The sequence below is a fragment of the Schistocerca cancellata genome, chromosome 6 (genome assembly GCF_023864275.1).
Source record: "Schistocerca cancellata isolate TAMUIC-IGC-003103 chromosome 6, iqSchCanc2.1, whole genome shotgun sequence".
NCBI lineage: Eukaryota > Metazoa > Arthropoda > Insecta > Orthoptera > Acrididae > Schistocerca > Schistocerca cancellata.
In genome coordinates this window covers 706,793,521-706,816,711 of record NC_064631.1, presented here as the reverse complement: position 1 = coordinate 706,816,711, position 23,191 = coordinate 706,793,521, and the positions used below count along the sequence as shown (strand labels likewise).

At 45.6% G+C, this 23,191-nt stretch overlaps 1 protein-coding gene across 1 annotated transcript in view; it reads left to right on the top strand.

The window, feature by feature from the left end:
* Positions 1-23,191, top strand: part of LOC126088484 (odorant receptor 4-like) — a 149,984-nt gene that overhangs the window by 5,053 nt on the left and 121,740 nt on the right. Inside the window, exon 2 of the mRNA XM_049906626.1 lies at positions 5,666-5,982. Within this exon, the coding sequence (XP_049762583.1) occupies positions 5,666-5,982 (317 nt within the window). The remainder of the gene's footprint in view (positions 1-5,665; positions 5,983-23,191) is intronic.

The window sequence follows — 23,191 nt, the reverse complement described above, 5'->3', positions numbered from 1 at the left end:
ATACTACCGAAAAGTTGAGAGATTGCAGGGCACTCTCACTTCTGATTTGGTGTAGGGAATACAATCTACAGCGATTTGACTTCATACATTGTGATGAAATGGTGGGCAGCAGTTTATGGTCTTGTTTGCGTGCTCTAGGGAAAGAAATACGGTAAGCTTTACCTGCGTTCAAAGGAACAGGGTGCCGACTTAAACGACTGCAGTAAAAGCACGGCATTGGTGGGGCGACAAAGCGCGTTTTTTCTGGAGAACGGTGAGGAGACATTTCCAGACGGGCCGTGCCCCGGTCGCACTATGCAGGAACACATTAAGCTTTGGCGCCAGACGTCCAGGTATACGGCCTAGCGTCGAAAAGTCGCCGACAGCGCGTTGTAGGCCTTGTTAGCGAGCAAGCCGCCAAAAGAAATGTAAACGTTCTGCAAATGTCCGTGGGACAGGAAAACTGGGGCCGAAACGTCCAGACTCTGTTTCAAAACATCTTTTGTCAATGCAAGTTTATGGCCATTCTTTGCAAATGAAACTTCCTGGCAGATTAAAACTGTGTGCCCGACCGAGACTCGAACTCGGGACCTTCGCCTTTCGCGGGCAAGTGCTCTACCACTTGCCCGCGAAAGGCGAAGGTCCCGAGTTCGAGTCTCGGTCGGGCACACAGTTTTAATCTGCCAGGAAGTTTCATATCAGCGCACACTCCGCTGCAGAGTGAAAATCTCATTCTGGATTCTTTGCAAACTTTGAAATGGACGCAATAGGGGAGATAACAAGCTGTTTATGGAGGGCTGTGCTTCCACCCTGTATTGTGTTAACAAAAGACATGGCAAACGTATGGGAAAGAGGCTGAGAAGCTGAAGTTTTTTCCGTTTTCTGCGAATTAACTTTAAGACCCTGATTGGTCAAATCGGTTTGCAGTGCAAAGACCATTCACCGAGCTTAGAATACCAGGGTCCAACTTGTGACTGACTTGTGCGAAATTGGTGGAAGTCAAAAAAGAGAAAGGTGCTTTTGGAACCGAGCTGAGAAGGCAACACAGAGAAAAAGACATCAGCACTCTTGTACAAGTCTCTTGTACTGGCGCTTCGCTAGTAAAGAACTGCAGGTCTCTACATAAACGGTGAGACTTGTGTCCTTTGCTAGGGCGCGACTTAGAGCCTGTGCCAGTCACCTTCTGAACCATCAGAGGTACTGCTTATATCATCACGGTCACAACGAGTGATGCGTGGGTGTACTTATTTGTCTTGAGTCGCCCGTATAAACATTTGACGTATTTCGACATGCGCAGTCATGGCAGAGAGTCAAACTGGTTTGGCAGCCCAGCAAACGCGTCCACGTGCACACTGGAATCTGTCGGGGTTTCAGAGGCTCACAGGGAAGTACCTGCATTCTGAATTAACCGAACGCAAGACTGCGTACTTGCATTTTTCGGGAACGCGCATTTAATAACAGATTGCCGCCGTCCATGACTTCAGTCGCCAAACGCATCGTAGTGTGGCGCCTTGACCAGTAGGATGGTAAAGTATTCTCTGCTGCGACGTAGGGCTATAATATCTATTTCTCAGCACCCTGTTCTTTCGAACCATATTTTTCCTTTTTTTGTATGGTAGAGTATAGATGCTTGGCGGTGGCGTAGTTTGATGCCATAACCTGGATTCACGTGTATGAAGTAAGATAGAGCAAGTATTGTTCTGGTTAGTGTCGTGTGTCGATCTCCAGCAGATCATTTTGTGCACATAAATCACAATTTTAGTAAGGCTTTTGTTAAATAAATAATTTTTTGTATGATGATTCTTTAATAATTTTGTTGTCTTGTCTTGTTTAAGATCAATAAATTGATTGTGAATTAGAGTACAACTTCTCCCTGAGTTCTGATTAACAGTTCCTTCGCATTTTTATCGCAGTCTAGATCAGAAACATAAGGAGTAGCTTTTTCATTTGGTGTCCACTGCGTGGATCTTTTACTTCATTAACCGTAATCATCTTTCAAAGTAACGAGCAAAGCCGAGACTGGCCCAGCACAGACTCTCACGCGGTACTCGCGTGCGGCTCGGCACACCGCGCCCGAGCCTGACGCGGTGTACTTGAAAGTTGTAAACACGTTTCAATAATTGCTAACTAAACCATTTGTGGGAAAAAGTACACAAAGTCAGTAGTAACACCAGTTCACACTCATGTAATACACGTGAGCAGAGCCGATGTCTTGATATTTAATGATCTTGAAACTCATCATCATCATCATTTAAGACTGATTATGCCTTTCAGCGTTCAGTCTGGAGCATAGCCCGCCTTATACAGTTCCTCCATGATCCCCTATTCAGTGCTAACATTGGTGCCTCTTCTGATGTTAAACCTATTACTTCAAAATCATTCTTAACCGAATCCAGGTACCTTCTCCTCAGTCTGCCCCGACTCCTCCTACCCTCTACTGCTGAATCCATGAGTCTCTTGGGTAACCTTGCTTCTCCCATGCGTGTAACATGACCCCACCATCAAAGCCTGTTCGCCCTGACTGCTACATCTACAGAGTTCATTCCCAGTGTTTCTTTGATTTCCTCATTGTGGACACCCTCCTGCCATTGTTCCCATCTACTAGTACCTGCAATCACCCTAGCTACTTTCACATCCGTAACCTCAACCTTGTTGATAAGGTAACCTGAATCCACCCAGCTTTCGCTCCCATACAACAAAGTTGGTCGAAAGATTGAACGGTGCACAGATAACTTAGTCTTGGTACTGACTTCCTTCTTGCAGAAGAGAGTAGATCGTAGCTGAGTGCTCACTGCATTAGCTTTGCTACACCTCGCTTCCAGTTCTTTCACTATGTTGCCATCCTGTGAGAATATGCATCCTAAGTACTTGAAACCGTCCACCTGTTCTAACTTTGTTCCTCCTATTTGGCACTCAATTCGTTTATATTTCTTTCCCACTGACATTACTTTCGTTTTGGAGATGCTAATCTTCATACCATAGTCCTTACATTTCTGATCTAGCTCTGAAATATTACTTTGCAAACTTTCAATCGAATCTGCCATCACAACTAAGTCATCCGCATATGCAAGACTGCTTATTTTGTGTTCACATATCTTAATCTCACCCAGCCAGTCTATTGTTTTCAACATATGATCCATAAATAATATGAACAACAGTGGAGACAGGTTGCAGCCTTGTCTTACCCCTGAAACTACTCTGAACCATGAACTCAATTTACCGTCAACTCTAACTGCTGCCTGACTATCCTTGTAAAGACCTTTAATTGCTTGCAAAAGTTTGCCTCCTATTCCATAATCTCGTAGAACAGACAATAACTTCCTCCTAGGAACCCGGTCATATGCCTTTTCTAAATCTATAAAGCATAGATACACTTCACTGTTCCACTCATAACACTTCTCCATTATTTGCCGTAAGCTAAAGATCTGGTCCCGACAACCTCTAAGAGGCCTAAACCCACACTGATTTTCATCCAATTCGTCCTCAACTAATACTCGCACTTTCCTTTCAACAATACCTGAGAAGATTTTACCCACAACGCTGATTAAAGAGATACCTCTGTAGTTGTTACAAACTTTTCTGTTTCCATGTTTAAAGATTGGTGTGATTACTGCTTTTGTCCAGTCTGATGGAACCTGTCCCAACTCCCAGGCCATTTCAATTATCCTGTGTAGCTATTTAAGACCTGACATTCCACTGTATTTGATGAGTTCCGACTTAATTTCATCCACCCCAGCCGCTTTATTGCACTGCAGTCTATTGACCATTTTTTCCACTTCATCAAATGTGATCCTATTTCCATCATCATTCCTATCCCATTCTACCTCGAAATCTGAAACATTACTGATCGCATTTTCACCTACATTGAGCAACTCTTCAAAATATTCCCTCCATCTGCCCAAGGCATCCACAGGACTCACCAGCAGTTTTCCTGACCTGTCCAAAATACTTGTCATTTCCTTCTTACCTCCCTTTCGAAGACTGCTAATTACACTCCAGAATGGTTTTCCAGCAGCTTGACCCATAGTCTCCAACCTGTTTCCAAAGTCTTCCCACGATTTCTTCTTGGATGCCGCAATTATCTGTTTGGCTTTGTTTCTTTCTTCAACATAACTTTCTCTGTCTACCTGGGTTCTGGTATGTAGCCATTTTTGATACGCCTTTTTTTTCCTTTTACAGGCTGCCTTGACTGTATCATTCCACCAAGCTGTTTGCTTCATCCTACTTTTACACACTACTGTTCCAAGACATTCTTTAGCCACTTCTAGTACTGTGTCCCTGTACCGTGTCCATTCCTTTTCCAATGACTGTAATTGACTACATTCAACGAACTGGTACCTTTCTGAGATCGCTGAAACTCTTATTTGCGTAAAAAATAACACGTATTTTGAGAGAATACTGACCGAAAACGTTTTTTTTTAATTTTTGGATTTACTCATTCACAGTAACAACCTAACCTAACCGTATTTCTAACAAAGGAAAAACACTCTATTATGAACTCACTTTCCAACCGGATGCATCCTCTGGTGATTCTTTAGTAACACGATCACTAAATCCACCGCTAAAACCGCTAAATATATTTAAAATAACAAATTATAGGTGTACATAAACCACAGCTCACCGATCGACAGGGCCACACCGAAGTCCAAAACCTCTCGGTACAACTGTCGTAAAATCGGTGGGAGGACCGTCCCGTAAGAGGTCTCACAAGGTTACTGAATAGGATATTTCGGTTGTTGTTGTTGTGGTCTTCAGTCCTTAGACTGGTTTGATGCAGCTCTCCATGCTACTCTATCCTGTGCAAGCTTCTTCATCTCCCAGTACCTACTGCAACCTACATCCTTCTGAATCTGCTTAGTGTATTCATCTCTTGGTCTCCCCCTACGATTTTTACCCTCCACGCTGTCCTCCAATACTAAATTGGTGATCCCTTGATGCCTCAGAACATGTCCTATCAACCGATCCCTTCTTCTGGTCAAGTTGTGCCACAAACTTCTCTTCTCCCCAATCCTATTCAATACTTCCTCATTAGTTACGTGATCTACCCATCTAATCTTCAGCATTCTTCTGTAGCACCACATTTCGAAAGCTTCTATTCTCTTCTTGTCCAAACTGTTTATCGTCCATGTTTCACTTCCATACATGGCTACACTCCATACAAATACTTTCAGAAATGATTTCCTGACACTTAAATCTATACTCGATGTTAACAAATTTCTCTTCTTCAGAAACGCTTTCCTTGCCATTGCCAGTCTACATTTTATATCCTCTCTACTTCGATCATCGTCAGTTATTTTGCTACCAAAATAGCAAAACTCCTTTACTACTTTAAGTGTCTCATATCCTAATCTAATACCCTCAGCATCACCCGACTTAATTCGACTACATTCCATTATCCTTGTTTTGCTTTTGTTGATGTTCATCTTATATCCTCCCTTCAAGACACCACCCATTCCGTTCAACTGCTCTTCCAAGTCCTTTGCTGTCTCTGAGAGAATTACAGTGTCATCGGCGAACCTCAAAGTTTTTATTTCTCCTCCATGGATTTTAATACCTACTCGAAATTAATAACATATTTCGGTAAAGAACCGAAAATGACGTCACTACCGAGACTAACCTACTGCACCGATCGGTATGAACGATACAGAATAGGGCCCGTGACGCGGGGTACGAACGTGTCGTGCAGGGACGGCGCCGGCCGTGCGGACGGACGCTCGGCTGCCGCGGACGCTGCTGCGCGCCGTGGGGGCGTGGTCGCCGCGCGGCCGCCCCTGGGCCAGGCGCCTGTACGCCGGCTACTCGGCCGCCGTCGCCGCGTCGCTGCTCGCCTTCGTGGCCAGCCAGCTGACCGCCATGCTGCACTTCTGGGGAGACCTGCTCAGCGTCACCACCAACGCCTGCGTCACCTTCACCTACTCCCTGGCCGTCTTCAAGCTCGTCGCCTTCCTCCGGATGCGCCGCTCCGTCGACTGCCTCGTAGCAGACCTCGACAGGTGCATGCAAGTACGCTGCTCCCTTACTTCGTTTATTCCGCATTCAGTCCCAATGCTCACCACGCTGAGAGATTCGTCGTCGCACGAAGTGCACCTACGTCCGCTACTCCGCAATGTTTTGAGGCTTACACCAAGTGAAAGAGATATAGTGAGAGGGAATTGTGTGTTGTAATATTTTTGGGTTTCGGATGCTCTGTATATAACATTACTACTGGCCATTAAAACTGCTACACCACGAAGATGACGTGCTACAGACGCGAAATTTAACCGACAGGAAGAAGATGCTCTGATATGCAAATGGATTAGCTTTTCAGAGCATCCGCACGAGGTTGGCGCCGATGCCGACACATAAAACGTGCTGACACGAGGAAAGTTTCCAACCGATTTCTCATAAACAAACAGCAGTTGACCGGCGTTGCCTGGCTAAACATTGTTGTGATGCCTCGTGTAAGGAGCAGAAATGCGTACCATCGCGTTTCCGACTTTGATAAAGGTCGGATTGTAGCCTATCGCGATTGCGGTTTATCGTATCGCGACATTGCTGCTCGCGTTGGCCGAGATCCAATGACTGTTAGCAGAATATGGAATCGGTGGGTTCAGGAGGGTACTACGGAACGCCGATCGGGATCCCAATGGCCTCGTATCACTAGCAGTCGAGATGACAGGCATCTTATCCGCAAGACTGTAACGGATCGTGCAGCCACCTCTCGATCCCTGACTCAACATGAAACGTCTCCTTTGAACAATTTATACAAAACTGTGCTTAAACTGACACACAATATTTTTTTTTAGCGCAACGCAATCTGACTATCAAAGATCCCTACAAAAGAATGGCCCTGAGTAACATTAAACTATACCTTTCAGAAATCACTTACCTCACAAAAATCTTCGTTACTCGAACTACTGCAATACAGCGAGCGCCACTACTGCCAGCTAAATAAAAGATTCAAACTACGGAAGGCACTAACTACTGATAGAGATAGTTAGCAAATGAAAGATATTAATAGAGAACAAACAATGTATTTACCTTAATATCATCACAAGTCATAATATATGTAATTTCAAAACTCCGCCATCTCTCTCCTCACATCCACCACTGCTGGAGGCTCACCTCTAACTGCGCAACGCTACGCGCTGTTCACATCCAGCTGCCGCTGCCTAACACTGCAATGGCAGACAACAATGCAAACTAGCCACAGACTGCACACAGCACAGCCAGTGATTTTCATACAGAGCGCTACGTAACGTTGCCAATAAGAAAACATAAACAGCAAACTTACATAAAGAAAACATAAACAGCCTACTTACATAGAGAAAACATAAACAGCCTACTTACATAAAGAAAACATAAACAGCCTACTTACAAACAGATGGGGACGTTTGCCAGACAACAACCATCTGCACGAACAGTTCGACGCCGTTTGTAGCAGCATGGACTATCAGCTCGGAGACCGTGCTGCGGTTACCCTTGACGCTGCATCACAGACAGGACCGCCTGTGATGGTGTACTCAACGACGAACCTTGGTGCACAAATGGCAAAACGTCATTTTTTCGGATGAATCCAGGTTGTGTTTTTAGCATCATGATGGTCGCATCCGTGTTTGCCGACATCGCGGTGAACGCACATTGGAGGCGTGTATTCGTCATCGCCATACTGGCGTATCACCCGGCGTGATTGTGTGGGGTGCCGTTGGTTACACGTCTCGGTCACCTCTTGTTCGCATTGATGTCACTTTGAACACTGGATGTTAAATTTCAAATGTGATACGACCCCGTGGCTCTACCCTTCATTCGATCCCTGAGAAACCCTACATTTCACCAGGATAATGCACGACCGCATGTTGCAGGTCCTGTACGGGCCTTCCTGTATACAGAAAATGTTCTACTGCTGCCCTGGCCAGCACATTCTCCAGATCTCTCACCAATTGAAAACGTCTGGTGAATGGTGGCCGAGCAACTGGCTCGTCACAATACGCCAGTCACTACTCTTGATGAACTGTGGTATCGTGTTGAAGCTGCACGGGCAGCTGTACCTGTACACGCCATTCAACCTCTGTTCAACTCAATGCCCAGGCGTATCAAGGCCGTTATTACAGCCAGAGGTGGTTGTTCTGGGTACTGATTTCTGAGGATCTATGCACCCAAATTGGGTGAAAATGTAATCACATGTCAGTTCTAGTATAATATATTTGTCCAATGAATACCTGTTTATCATCTGCATTTCTTCTTGGTGTAGCAATTTTAATGGCCAGTAGTGTATTTGTCATAAAAGAGAAGGACAGCCATCGAGCCGTAGTTGGTAAACTATTACGCATCGCAGCGCAAATGTTAAGAAAAGAAAAAATTTGTAATGTGGGTCTACACAAATACGCGAGTCCAGCATTAACTGCTACAAATAAACACTATGACCCAACAACCGCAGATATGCAAATAATTGCCGCAGCGCTCGATCCTAATAAAATACGAAACATATGAATCATAAAAATTTTGTCTGTTGTTATGAATAGTTCTAAAGACTTGGTTACCTTTACTGTTTCGATGCTGACGTGTTAAGAAGTGCAGTGTAGCATCGCTACAAGTTTTATAAAATGTTTTTGTACCATCGCTACAAGTTTTATAAAATGTTTGTATATCAGAAGTCCGGTCGGGGTGGCCGAGCGGTTCTAGGCGCTACAGTATGGAACCGCGCGACCGCTACGGTCGCAGGTTCGAATCCTGCCTCGGGCATGGATGTGTGTGATGTCCTTAGGTTAGTTAGGTTTAAGTAGTTCTAAGTTCTAGGGGACTGATGACCTCAGACGTTATGTAAATTTTCGAACGAACGCTTCGATAAACAGTGCGACGCCATGAAATATTCACGCGCACCCAAGGAGGATTAATTCTGAGAAAATACTGGACATACAAGAAAGGACATTGTCGTAGCACGTTATGTGTCGAAGCTGCATTGGTAAAGTACACGAACTTCAAGCGCTGATAGAAAGCACCGAAGCTGAAATCGTTATAGGAACGGAAAGCTGGCTGAAGCCAGAGATAAATTCTGCCGAAATTTTTACAAAGGCACAGACGGCGTTTAGAAAGGATAGATTGCATGCAACCGGTGGTGGCGTGTTTGTCGCTGTTACTAGTAGTTTATCCTGTAGTAAAGTAGAAGTGGATGTTCCTGTGAATTATTATGGGTGGAGGTTACACTCAACAACCGAGCTAGGTTAATAATTGGCTCCTTTTATCGACCTCCCGACTCAGCAGCATTAGTGGCAGAACAACTGAGAGAAAGTCTGGAATACATTTCACATAAATTTTCTCAGCATGTTATAGTATTAGGTGGAGATTTCAATTTACCAGATATAGACTGGGACACTCAGATGTTTAGGACGGGTGGTAGGGACAGAGCATCGAGTGACATTATACTGAGTTCACTTTCCGAAAATTACCTCGAGCAATTAAACAGAGAACCGACTCGTGGAGATAACATCTTGGACCTACTGATAACAAACAGACCCGAACTTTTCGACTCTGTGAGTGCAGAACAGGGAATCAGTGATCATAAGGCCGTTGCAGCATCCCTGAATATGGAAGTTAATAGGAATATAAAAAAAGGGAGGAAGGTCGATCTGTTTAGCAAGAGTAATAGAAGGCAGATTTCAGACTACCTAACAGATCAAAACAAAAATTTCTGTTCAGACACTGACAATGTTGAGTGTTTATGGAAAAAGTTCAAGGCAACCGTAAAATACGTGTTAGACAGGTACGTGCCGAGTAAAACTGGGAGGGACGGGAAAAACCACCGTGGTTCAACAACAAAGTTAGGAAACTACTGCGAAAGCAAAGAGAGCTTCACTCCAAGTTTAAACGCAGCCAAAACCTCTCAGACAAACATAAGCTAAACGATGTCAAAGTTATCGTAAGGAGGGCTATGCGTGAAGCATTCAGTGAATTCGAAAGTAAAATTCTATGTACCGACTTGACAGAAAATCCTAGGAAGTTCTGGTCTTACGTTAAATCAGTAAGTCGATCGAAACAGCATATCCAGACACTCCGGGATGATGATGGCATTGAAACAGAGGATGACACGCGTAAAGCTGAAGTACTAAACACCTTTTTCCAAAGCTGTTTCACAGAGGAAGACCGCACTGCAGTTCCTTCTCTAAATCCTCGCACAAACGAAAAAATGGCTGACATCGAAATAAGTGTCCAAGGAATAGAAAAGCAACTGGAATCACTCAACAAAGGAAAGTCCACTGGACCTGACGGGATACCAATTCGATTCTACACAGAGTACGCGAAAGAACTTGCCCCCCTTCTAACAGCCGTGTACCGCAAGTCTCTAGAGGAACGGAAGATTCCAAATGATTGGAAAAGAGCACAGGTAGTTCCAGTTTTCAAGAAGGGTCGTCGAGCAGATGCGCAAAACTATAGACCTATATCTCTGACGTCGATCTGTTGTAGAATTTTAGAACACGTTTATTGCTCGCGTGTCATGTCGTTTCTAGAAACCCAGAATCTACTCTGTAGGAATCAACATGGATTCCGGAAACAGCGATCGTGTGAGACCCAACTCGCTTTATTTGTTCATGAGACCCAGAAAATATTAGATACAGGCTCCCAGGTAGATGCTATTTTCCTTGACTTCCGGAAGGCGTTCGATACAGTTCCGCACTGTCGCCTGATAAACAAAGTAAGAGCCTACGGAATATCAGACCAGCTGTGTGGCTGGATTGAAGAGTTTTTAGCAAACAGAACACAGCATGTTGTTCTCAATGGAGAGACGTCTACAGACGTTAAAGTAACCTCTTGCGTGCCACAGGGGAGTGTTATGGGACCATTGCTTTTCACGATATATATAAATGACCTAGTAGATAGTGTCGGAAGTTCCATACGGCTTTTCGCGGATGGTGTTGTGGTATACAGAGAAGTTGCAGCATTAGAAAATCGTAGCGAAATGCAGGAAGATCTGCAGCGGATAGGCACTTGGTGCAGGGAGTGGCAACTGACCCTTAACATAGACAAATTGTAATGTATTGTGAATACATAGAAAGAAGGATCCTTTATTGTATGATTATATGATAGCGGAACAAACACTGGTAGCAGTTACTTCTGTAAAATATCTGGGAGTATGCATACGGAAGGATTTGAAGTGGAATGATCATATAAAATTAATTGTTGGTAAGGCGGGTACCAGGTTGGGATTCATTGGGAGAGTCCTTAGAAAATGTAGTCCATCAATAAAGGAGGTGGCTTACAAAACACTCGTTCGACCTATACTTGAGTATTGCTCATCAGTGTGGGATCCGTACCAGATCGGGTTGACGGAGGAGATAGAGAAGATCCAAAGAAGAGCGGCGCGTTTCGTCACAGGGTTATTTGGTAAGCGTGATAGCGTTACGGAGATCTTTAGCAAACTCAAGTGGCAGACTCCGCAAGAGAGGCGTTCTGCATCGCGGTGTAGCTTGCTGTCCAGGTTTCGAGAGGGTGCGATTCTGGATGAGGTATCGAATATATTGCTTCCCGCTACTTATACCTCCCGAGGAGATCACGAATGTAAAATTAGAGAGATTCGAGAGCGCACGGAGGCTTTCCGGCAGTCGTTCTTCCCGCGAACCATACGCGACTGGAACAGGAAAGGAAGGTAATGACAGTGGCACGTAAAGTGCCCTCCGCCACACACCGTTGGGTGGCTTGCGGAGTATAAATGTAGATGTAGATGTAGATGTAGAAGTGCAAAATGTAAGTTTTATAAATCATGGTTATTTGTTCGTGCTTAGTGGTACGGATTATTTCAGAATATACTGATGTGTTATAATGAAGTCCCTTTTTTTTCTTTTTTTCTTTGAGTAACCTCAGTGTTTTTCCGTAGTATGCAAACTATGTTACAGGGCAGCACTTCACAGAGGTATATTGGTTGTTTTCGGGAGGCTACTAATATATTCAATCTCAGATTTGATAACCACTACCATAACCCACTTTCCTTCATTTCACTTTCTATATTCAGTTAGGTCCCTTAGGCATTTGTATCAAAAATCAGATTGTGTGAAGGAAATCCGGGTTAAATGTCAGGTTCAAACGACCTTCGCGTAATCAAACACTATTCCTCCTGGACACAATCGAGAACTGACGCAACGCAGTTCACAAAATCTGCTCTCTCTCTCTCTCTCTCCAATCTGCACCAAAATCGGTAAAAAAATTATCATGAGTTCAAGATGTAGTATAATTACTATCGTCTTACCACATTACATACAACTTATATATATATATATATATATATATATATATATATATATATATATGTGTGTGTGTGTGTGTGTGTGTGTGTGTGTGTGTGTCCATTGATCTGACAGGGCCAAATATCTCACGAAATAAGCGTCAAACGAAAAAACTAAAAAGAACGAAACTCGTCTAGCTTGAAGGGGGAAACCAGATGGCGCTATGGCTGGCCCGTTAGATGGCGCTTCCATAGGTCAAACGGATATCAACAGCGTTTTTTAAAATAAGAACCCCCATTTTTATTACATATTCGTGTAGTACGTAAAGACATATGAACGTCTTAGTTGGACCACATTTTTCGCTTTGTGAAAGATGGCGCTGTAATAGTCACAAACGTATAAGTACGTGGTATCACGTAACATTCCGCCAGTGCGTACAGTATTTGCTTGGTGATACATTACCCGTGTTAAAATGTACCGTTTACCAATTGCGGAAAAGGTCGATATCGTGTTGATGTATGGCTATTGAAATCAAAATGCCCAACGGCGTGTGCTATGTATGCTGCTCGGTATCCTGGACGACATCATCCAAGTGTCCGGACCGTTCGCCGGATATTTAAGGAAACAGGAAGTGTTCAGCCACACGTGAAACGTCAACGACGACCTACAACAAATGATGATGTCCAAGTAGGTGTTTTAGCTGCTGTCGCGGCTAATCCGCACATCAGTAGCAGACAGATTACGCGAGAATCGGGAATCTCAAAAACGCCAGTGTTGAGAATGCTACATCAACATCGATTGCACCCGTACCATATTTCTATGCACCAGGAATTTCATGGCGACTACTTTGAACGTCGTGTACAGTTCTGCCACTGGGCACAAGAGAAATTACGCCAAGATGACAGATTTTTTGTACGCGTTCTGTTTAGCGACGAAGCGTCATTCACCAACAGCAGTAAGGTAAACCGGCATAATACGCCCTACTGGGCAACGGAAAATCCACGATGGCTGCGACATGTGGAACATCAGCGAGGGTTAATGTATGGTGCGGCATTATGGGAGGAAGGATAATTGGCCTCCATTTTATCGATGGCAATCTAATTTGTGCAATGTATGCTGATTTCCTACATAATGTTCTACTGATGTTGCTAGAAGATGTTTCACTGCATGACAGAATGGCGATGTACTTCCAACATGATGGATGTCCGGCACATAGGTCGCATGCGGTTGAAGCGGTATTGAATAGCATATTTCATGACAGGTGGACTGGTCGTCGAAGCACCATACCGTGGCCCGCACGTTCACCGTATCTGACGTCCCCGGATTTCTTTCACTGGGGAGAGTTGAAGGATATTTGCTATCGTGATCCACCGACAACGCCTGACAACATGCGTCAGCGCATTGTCAATGCATATGCAAACATAACGGAAGGCGAACTACTCGGTGTTGAGAGGAATGTCGTTAAACGTATTGCCAAATGCATTGAGGTTGACGGACATCATTTTGAGTATGTATTGTGTTAATGTGGTATTTACAGGTAATCACGCTGTAACAGCATGCGTTCTCAGAAATGATAAGGTACATGTATCACATTGGAACAACCGAAATAAAATGTTCAAACGTATTTTTCTTCCTTTATTGTTGTTTTAACACCTGTGCATCAGGTAGGCTGGCAGCAGCATCCTACGATGCTCTTCAGCCTCAGGAGTTGACAGTAAGAAAACAGAAAGAAGACACATAAGAGACTGAACAAATTGGCGGGTAATAAACAGTAGACATAGAATACAAAAAAACACGAAGCTGTTCACACTCGACGAGAAACGCACGAAAAACTGACGGCACGGCGCACAGACGCTGACGACTTCGACGGCACAGGTGAATGTTGGAGCGTGACGGCGAACACTAAACACAGACACGATGTCACACACACGAGACACTGATGGCGATGATCCCCGGCGCGAATGTCCACTTAGGGTGTGAGAGTCCGGGGACCTGCCAAGAGGGGAAGAAGGGGGTGAGGGGGGAGAGGGGAGAACAAAGATGCCAATGGCATAGGAGATGGTAGGAGGAATGGAGGTATGGGGGTTGGGGAAGCCCGGGGGAGGAAAAAATGGTTCAAATGGCTCTGAGCACTATGGGACTTAACATCTATGGTCATCAGCCCTCTAGAACTTACAACTACTTAAACCTAGCTAACCTAAGTACTTCACACAACACCCAGTCATCACGAGGCAGAGAAAATCTCTGACCCCGCCGGGAATCGAACCCGGGAACCCAGGTGCGGGAAGCGAGAACGCTTCCGCACGACTACGAGCTGCGGACCCGGGGGAGGAGTGGGGAGAAAGTGAGGAGGGAGGGAAGCGGGAGAGAAGGGAGAGAGGGTGCCCATAGGAACAAACACAGGAAGAGGGAGGGGGTATCAAAGTTGGTAGGGGGGTAGATGGAGGGGAGGAGGGCATCATCAGGGAGGGGGAGCTGGCGGAAGCCACCTTGGGAGAGGGTGTGGAGAGTGGAGAGATGGAGAGCAGGTGGGACGTGGGAATACAGGCGCGGCTGCGGACACTGGTGGAAGAGGATGGGAGAGACCAGCGGGTGAGGAGGATCGAGTTTACGGGAGGTGTAGAGGATCCGTATCCGTTCGAGGAAAAGGAGGAGGTGGGAGAATGGAATAGGGTCGTACAGGATCCGCGTGGGGGAGGGGAGACGGATGTGATAGGCGGGGCGAAGAGCATCTGAAGGGATTTGTAAATGGAAAGGGGGGGGCGGAGATCCAGGCAGGGTAGGCGTAGGAAAGGATAGGGCGAATGAGGGATTTATAGGTATGGAGGACGGTGGAGGGGTCCAGACCCAAAGTATGGCCGGAAAGGAGCTTGAGGAGACAGAGTCGGGAGCGTGCCTTGGCTTGGATCGTCCGGAGGTGGGGGGTCCTGGAGAGGCGACGGTCGAGGGTGACATCAAGGTACTTTAGGGTGGGGGTGAGGGCGATAGGACGGCCAAAGATGGTGACGTAGAAATCGAGGAGGCGGAAGGAAGGGGTGGTTTTGCCTACAGTGATCGCCTGGGTTTTGGAAGGACTGACCTTAAGCAACCACTGGTTGCACCAAGCGGTGAACCAGTCAAGATGGGATTGGAGAAGGTGTTGGGAGCGCTGCAGGGTGGGGGCGAGGGCAAGGAAGGCGGTGTCAACGGCGTACTGGAGAAGGTGGACGGGGGTTGACGGCGGCGGCATGTCCACCGTACACAAAAGGTACAGAAGAGGGGAGAGGACGGAACCTTGGGGCACACCAGCGGAGGGGAAAAAGGTGTAGGAATCCGTGTTGTGGATGGTGACGTAGGAAGGACGTTGGGAAAGAAAGGAGCCGATCAGACGGACGTAGTTAATAGGAATGGCGTAGGTTTGGAGCTTGAAGAGGAGACCGGAATGCCACACGCTGTCATAGGCTCGTTCAAGGTCAAGGGAGAGGAAGATAGCCGAGCGACGGGAATTAAGCTGTTCGGAGAGGAGATGAGTGAGATGAAGGAGAAGGTCATCGGAAGAGAAGGACGGCCGAAAGCCACACTGAGTAACGGGAAGGAGGCGGTGCTGGCGGATATGCTGGTGGATGTGTCGGCTGAGGATGGATTCCAGGACCTTGCTGAAGACCGAGGTAAGGCTGATGGGACGGTAGGAGGAGACATCGGGCGGCGGTTTACCGGGTTTAAGGAACATCAGGATACGGGAGGTTTTCCACAGGTCGAGGTAGTAGCCGGTGGACAGGACAACATTGTAGGGCCTGGCCAGGGTGGAGAGTTCAAACGTACCTACGTTCTGTATTTAAATTTAAAAAACCTACCTCTTACCAACTGTTCGTCTAAAATTGTGAGCCATATGTTTGTGACTATCAAAGCTCCATCTATCACGAAGCGAAAAAAGTGGTCCAACTAAAACATTCATATTTGTTTACGTACTACACGAATATGTAATGAAAAATGGGGGTTCCTATTTTAAAAAAAACGCAGTTGATATCCGTTTGACCTATGGCAGCGCCATCTAACGGGCCAACCATAGCACCATCTGGTTTTCCCCCTCAAGCTAGACAAGTTTCGTTCTTTGAGGTATTTTTTCGTTTGACGCTTATTTCGCGAGGTATTTGGCCCGGTCACGATCAATGGACCACCCTGTAAATATTTATATTATACTAGAGTGTGTATGAGAAATCCCTTCCCTCGAAAATTTCCTTCCGTCGTACCTCCTCTGTGTTAATACAGATGACGTGTTACTTATCTCATTTGTAGTTAAGACTGCAGTACACGCGAGATGCCTAGTTGCTTCCACCGCCCTGAGTGGAATGCTTGTTCTAAGTCTTCTATAGTTGTTGTCCCCTGCACAGAAAACAGCACGTAGGTCGTGAATCAGTTATCTTGAGGCTGTAGCTGTTAGCGAGGAACTGGTACTATATAAATAATCAAATTTCGAATTGGTTTGTTTAAACGGGATGCCACTCGTTTTTTATTAGCGGAGTACGAGAAACAGCACAGTTACAGTGCACTGTATTAATCACTAATACGTAATTTTCATTCTTCACATTTTCACAGAGAGAAAATAAAATAATGAATTTCATGTTTGCATAATTACCACTAAACAATGAAACTTCCTGGCAGATTAAAACTGTGTGCGGGACCGAGTCTCGAAGTCGGGACCTTTGCCTTTCGCGGGCAAGTGCTCCACCATCCGAGCTACCCAAGCACGACTCACGCCCCGTCCTCACAGCTTTACTTCTGCCAGTACCTCGTCTCATACCTTCCAAACTTTACAGAAGCTCTCCTCCGAACAGGGCAGAACTAGCACGCCTGAAAGAAAGGATATTGCGGAGACATGGCTTAGCCACAGCCTGGGGGATGTTTCCAGAATGAGATTTTCACTATGCATCGGAGTGTGCGCTGATATGAAACTTCCTGGCAGATTAAAACTGTGTGCCGGACCGAGACTCGAACTCGGCACCTTTGCCTTTCGCGGGCAAGTGCTCCACCATCCGAGCTACCCAAGCACGACTCACACCCCGTCCTCACAGCTTTACTTCTGCCAGTACCTCGCCTCCTACCTTCCAAACTTTACAGAAGCTCTCCTGCGAACCTTGCAGAACTAGAACTCCTGAAAGAAAGGATATTGCGGAGACATGGCTTAGCCACAGCCTGGGGGATGTTTCCAGAATGAGATTTTCACTCTGCAGCGGAGTGTGCACTGATATGAAACTTCCTGGCAGATTAAAAGTGTGTGCCGGACCGAGACTCGAACTCGGGACCTTTGCCTTTCGCGGGCAAGTGCTCTACCATCCGAGCTACCCAAGCACGACTCACGCCCCGTCCTCACAGCTTTACTTCTGCCAGTAGGCAAAGGTCCCGAGTTCGAGTCTCGGTCCGGCAGACAGTTTTAATCTGTCAGGAAGTTTCATATCAGCTCACACTCCGTTGCAGAGTGAAAATCTCATTCTGGAACCATCAAACTAGTTCTCAATTACATGTCCAAAAATCAGATATTGCTAATTATGCTCTTAACCAAAACCGACCATGGCAGACAATATGTTTGTCCTCCTTAAATACCGATAGAGCTCTCACATTCAGAAACCAATGATTGCTATTTAAGTCGAAGCTGATACCGACTGCGGTAGACAACATGCCTCTCCTCCGAGACTGCCGAGCGTACTCTTGTCTGACAGCCCAACCACCTCGCCCGCCATCCCAGTTAGGAGCGAACCGAACGTCTCCGAAGTGTTTCGTCTGCCTTTTCATTTAGCAATTGTTTATTATTCTGCCGGCAATTAAAACCTTCGAAATAATGGAATGATAGCCCGCTAGTGTGAGATGCTTTTATATGAAATACAAGTAAATTCACTATTTAGTTTTCCCAATATTAATGACAGAAGTTTATCATTTTGCCACGCTACTTCCGAACCCAGCGGCCAATGCTGCAGAACTATCACAATGTAGCTTGTCTTTCTCACGATACTCGTGCCGAATAAACCAATTGTCACCGTTACACCGCGTTACGTCATCTTCCCATACTGGCTTCTCAACTGCTCTAAGAAGAGCTTCTTTTAGCTGAATATGACTGCAAATCCAGAAATATTAGAGGCTCAAGTAATAACAAATACAGAAAAGTTAAGATGGTGCTTTTAACGCATGGCGTGTGCTGCATATCCGCCTTCTCCACTTGAGCACAACGCGCAGAACGTTCATATACCCATGTGAAACTGTCAGAAAAGCCCTTCTCTGGAATGTTGTTTAACTCACGCCTCACATTGTCCCCTTCTTCGGTGTTGGCAAGCCATCAGAGTCACATTCTGCACTTTGTCGTTTTGTGATATTTCATACTGATAATGCAAAGTCTCGTACCCACGGAGATTTATTTACGGACAAAACCACCCACATTTTGTATTTCAGTCGTGTCATGGCAGGCGTCCACTCATCGTTATTTTTGTTCAGAAGTCAAAGTGCGCGGGACAAACGTTGCACACACTTTTCTCGCCCTCAAAACATTTTTCAGAAGACGATATCACAGTTCCACATTACAATACAATGTTTCTTCGGACAAGCGGGCATGCCCAAAGGAACACTGCATCGTAATAACATACGCACTGCAGTATCGTATTTAACCGCCGACAGACGCCATGCGATTTTCAAGTAAAATGTCTCTCCTGTGCGGGAATACAAAGGGTTCGGCGCTTAAATCCGGTTCAAATGGCTGGCTCTGAGCACTATGGGACTTAATATCTGAGGTCATCAGTCCCCTAGAACTTAGAACTACTTAAACCTAACTAACCTAAGGACATCACACACATCCATGCCCGAGGCAGGATTCGAACCTGCGACCGTAGCGGTCACGCGGTTCCAAACAGATGCGCTTAGAACCGCACGGCCACACCGGCCGGCCACTTACATCCGGACAAATGAAACTGTTTTAAAGAATTTTACGAGGGTAATACCAAAAGTAAGGTCTCCTGTTTTTTTTTTATAAGTACACAGACCTGTTTATTTCTACAATGGTTTACATCAGTTTACAGCTTGAACATTTAGCTATGTTTCGACATAATCACCATTTCTTTCGATGCATTTTTGTGGACGCTTTGGCAGTTTTTGTATGCCCATGTCATACCAGCTCGCCGCAATGCTGTTCAGAAAGTTGTGAACCTCTTCTTCCACCTCGTCGTCGGAGCTGAATCGCTTTCCGGCCAAATGTTCTTTTAACCTAGGGAAGAGGTGATAGTTACTGGGCGCCAAGTCAGGACTATAGGGTGGGTGGGTGATTATGTTCCACTGAAACTCTTGCAGGAGAGCAACGGTTTGCCGAGCGATGTGTGAGCGAGAGAATGTGTACGCCCTTGCTCAACATTCCTCTTCTCCGGTTCTGAATTGCCCGTTTGAGTTTTTTCAGAGTCTCACAGTACCTGTCAGCGTTAATTGTGGTCCCAGCGATTCAGCTCCGACGACGAGGTGAAAGAAGAGGTTCACAACTTTCTGAACAGCATGGCGGCGAGCTGGTATGACATGGGCATACAAAAACTGCCACCGCGTCAACAAAAATGCATCGACAAAAATGGTGATTATCTCAAAAAATAGCTAAATGTTCAAGCTGTAAACTGATGCAAAGCATTGTAGAAATAAACAGGTGTATGTATTTACAAAAAAATAGGAGACCTTACTTTTGGGATTACCCTCGTAATAAAACAACATCCAAATGAAATTAAAAATCCTTTTACATGTGAATAGTGGTATCTTACAAGAGTAAAGTTACTCGATGTAGTCCCGTTTAGCCGCAATGACTGCCTCCAATCTTGTCCTGAAGCGATCGCACGCGCTGTTCAACACATGATGACTGGGTGTTGTGTGCTGTCCTTAGGTTAGTTAGGTTTAAGTAGTTCTAAGTTCTAGGGGACTGATGACCATAGATGTTCCATAGTGCTCAGAGCCATTTTTTGTTCAAAAGAGCGGTGTCCATATCCGCAAATGCTGCTTTGATAGAGATGCGACCTTAGTGTGCCTCGTCTTATTGGTAACTGTTTCGACTACGCTCGAAACATAGTAGTCGAGGGGGTTCAAATCCGGGCTATTCGGGGCTCAGAACTCCTTTGACCAGAACATGCCAAAGTTATCCGAGAGCCAGTTTTGGACTAAATGGCTCGTGTGATATCCTCCTCTGCCATCCGACGCATTGTTCACTCGCTGACGTTCAATACTGACGCCAATTTCCTCAGCGATTGCCCCCGATCGTCTGAAATCAGCGCCTGAGCCTTTTCGATGACTGCCGCAGTTCGTGACGCAAGTTTCCTGGAGTGAGGTTTCCTCGCCGCGTCAGCGGAACCTTCCCCAGACTTCTCCGAATCATTATACTTGGCCACAAATCGTAAACAATTGGTCTCGGGTACCCGAAGAATCCAACTACTTCAGCGGGCTAACGCCCAGCGCGAAGACTTTCGATAATCGCGGCTCTTCGGTTGTACTCCACATTTGTCCGTAACATCTCGGCCATTTTCAGGTTCTAACTGTTTACTAGATGCCTATGGCTTTCAAGACGCCAATCGCGACCTCCGGCGGAACTACGATATGGGCGGCAAATTCAAACTGAAATTTGTCCGGATTTAAGCGTCGCACCCTGCACAGGTTGCAGACACTTGATTGAAGAAATACGGAAGTGTGGGTCTGGACTTGAGTCATGTCGAGGCCCACGAGAAAGACAGGCCGCGACGCGTACGTCACGGAAGTAGTGCTGAACTCGCTCGGTCGCTCAGCTCAGCGGACAAAATGCGTTTCTAAACCTGTTAACTCGCAGCTGGGCGTGTAAGTACTGTAAGTAGGCTGTTTATGTTTTCTTATTGGCAACGTTACATAGCGCTCTGTATGAAAATCACTGGCTGTGCTGTGTGCAGTCTGTGGCTAGTTTGCATTGTTGTCTGCCATTGTAGTGTATGGCAGCGGCAGCTGGATGTGAACAGCGCGTAGCGTTGCGCAGTTGGAGGTGAGCCGCCAGCAGTGGTGGATGTGGGGAGAGAGACGGCGGAGTTTTGAAATTTGTTGGACTGGATGTCATGAACTACATATATATATTATGATTATTAAGGTAAATACATTGTTTGTTCTCTACAAAAATCTTTCATTTGCTAACTATACCTATCAGTAGTTAGTGCCTTCGGTAGTTTGAATCTTTTATTTAGCTGGCAGTAGTGGCGCTCGCTGTATTGCAGTAGTTCGAGTAACGGAGATTTTTGGTGAGGTAAGTGATTTGTGAAAGGTATAGATTAATGTTAGTCAGGGCCATTCTTTTGCAGGGATTTTTGAAAGTCAGATTGCGTTGCGCTAAAAATTATTGTGTCTCAGTTTAAGCACAGTCGTGTACAATTGTTCTAAGGGGACGTTTCAGTACTAACGAGAATTGCATGGAATCTGCTATTATGAAGTCTTACTTATTATCAGTACTACAGCAAAATTTAATTTAAGATCAATACTCGATATAAATCGTATAACGGCTTGTTTATAGCATTTAGTCTCTTCTGCTTAACTACTCATTACATGCTGGAAGTGGTGCCTTATGCAACTGATAATCATTTTAGCATGATTTTATTTTATTGTACGCCAGTACAGCTGTAACAAATTATAAGTAGGCCCATGGACTTCCCATCATTTTAGGACTAATAACAGTAAGATTCCATAATAGCGGATTCCAGTAGAAGATTCAGTTTTCGTTTGTACGGACACGCCTAGTTACGAGTTAACAGGTACAGGGACGTAGTTTGCTGATTTAAGCGAGCGAGCGAGCGGAGGACTATCTTCGTGACGTACGCGCCGCGGCCCGTCTTTCTCGTAGGCCTCGGTCATGTTCGGACTGCCTAATACAGGAGTGGTCAAATGCTGCACGCTGTGCAATAGTGCGGAAGTGCGGCACATGTGCGCGCACATCTCAGCCAGCGGGCAAAGCGAGCGGGCAAAGCGGAATGCCGGCGTCTGTGACTAGGCACGTATACCAAATGAGCGCTTCTTTGTTTGCGCAGTATCAGGAGGACCGAAGCTTACGCATTTTTGCTTCTCTCTGGCGCCTCTAGCCTTACGTGAGACGTACCGAGAAATGCCCAATATTGCAAACAAGCAAAGAACGGGAGATCTGTGTTAAACACGACTGGGAACTGCAATGCTTCTTTACAGCAGCAGGTGAAAACTTACAGTGGTTGCTGTGCCGCCGAATAATAGGCGACAGCGCAAGGTGACAACTGAAAGACTCTACATCTCACCGAGCGAGGTGGCGTAGCACACTGGACTCGCATGCGGAAGGACGACGGTTCATTCCCGCGTCCGGCCATCCTGATTTAGGTTTTCCGTGATTTCCCTAAATCACTCCAGGCAAATGCCGGGATGGTTACTTCCCCGTCCTTCCCTAATCCGATGAGACCGATGACTTCGCTGTCTGGTCTCCTCCCCCCCAACAACTCAACCCTCTACAACTCATTTCACACAGACGAATGTAGTGTATTGAACAGTGAAGAGGGGCAAGCCAAATTAAGTGCGCATAAGAAAATGGATGAGGCACATCAATAGGTGGTTAATGTAAGTCATAATAACTGATAGCTCTTGAACTCTTCGTTTCTGTGTTACATTTGTATCTATATTACTATACAATTTCTCGTTTTCAATTCTCCACAATGACAATCACAATGCATCTGGACTGCGAACAAGTTTCAAGATTGCATTAAGAATAGCAAGGTCCGGGAAACCGTTTTCCGAAAGGGTGTTTATAAAAGACTGTCTCATTGATGCTGCAGAACTGTTTTTGTCCCGTGAACGTTAGCAGGTTTGAAGATACCGGCCTTTCCAATCAGTGACACGACGCGTAAGTGTTATGGCCGGCGATGTGCAAAGGCAGTTAATAAATAAGGATAAGGGCGTCGTTGCTTTCTCTGTTCCGTTGGATGAAGCAAAAGATCTTACAGATACACCTCAGGTAGTGATATACCGGGTGATCATAAAGTCAGTATAAATTTGAAAACTTTATA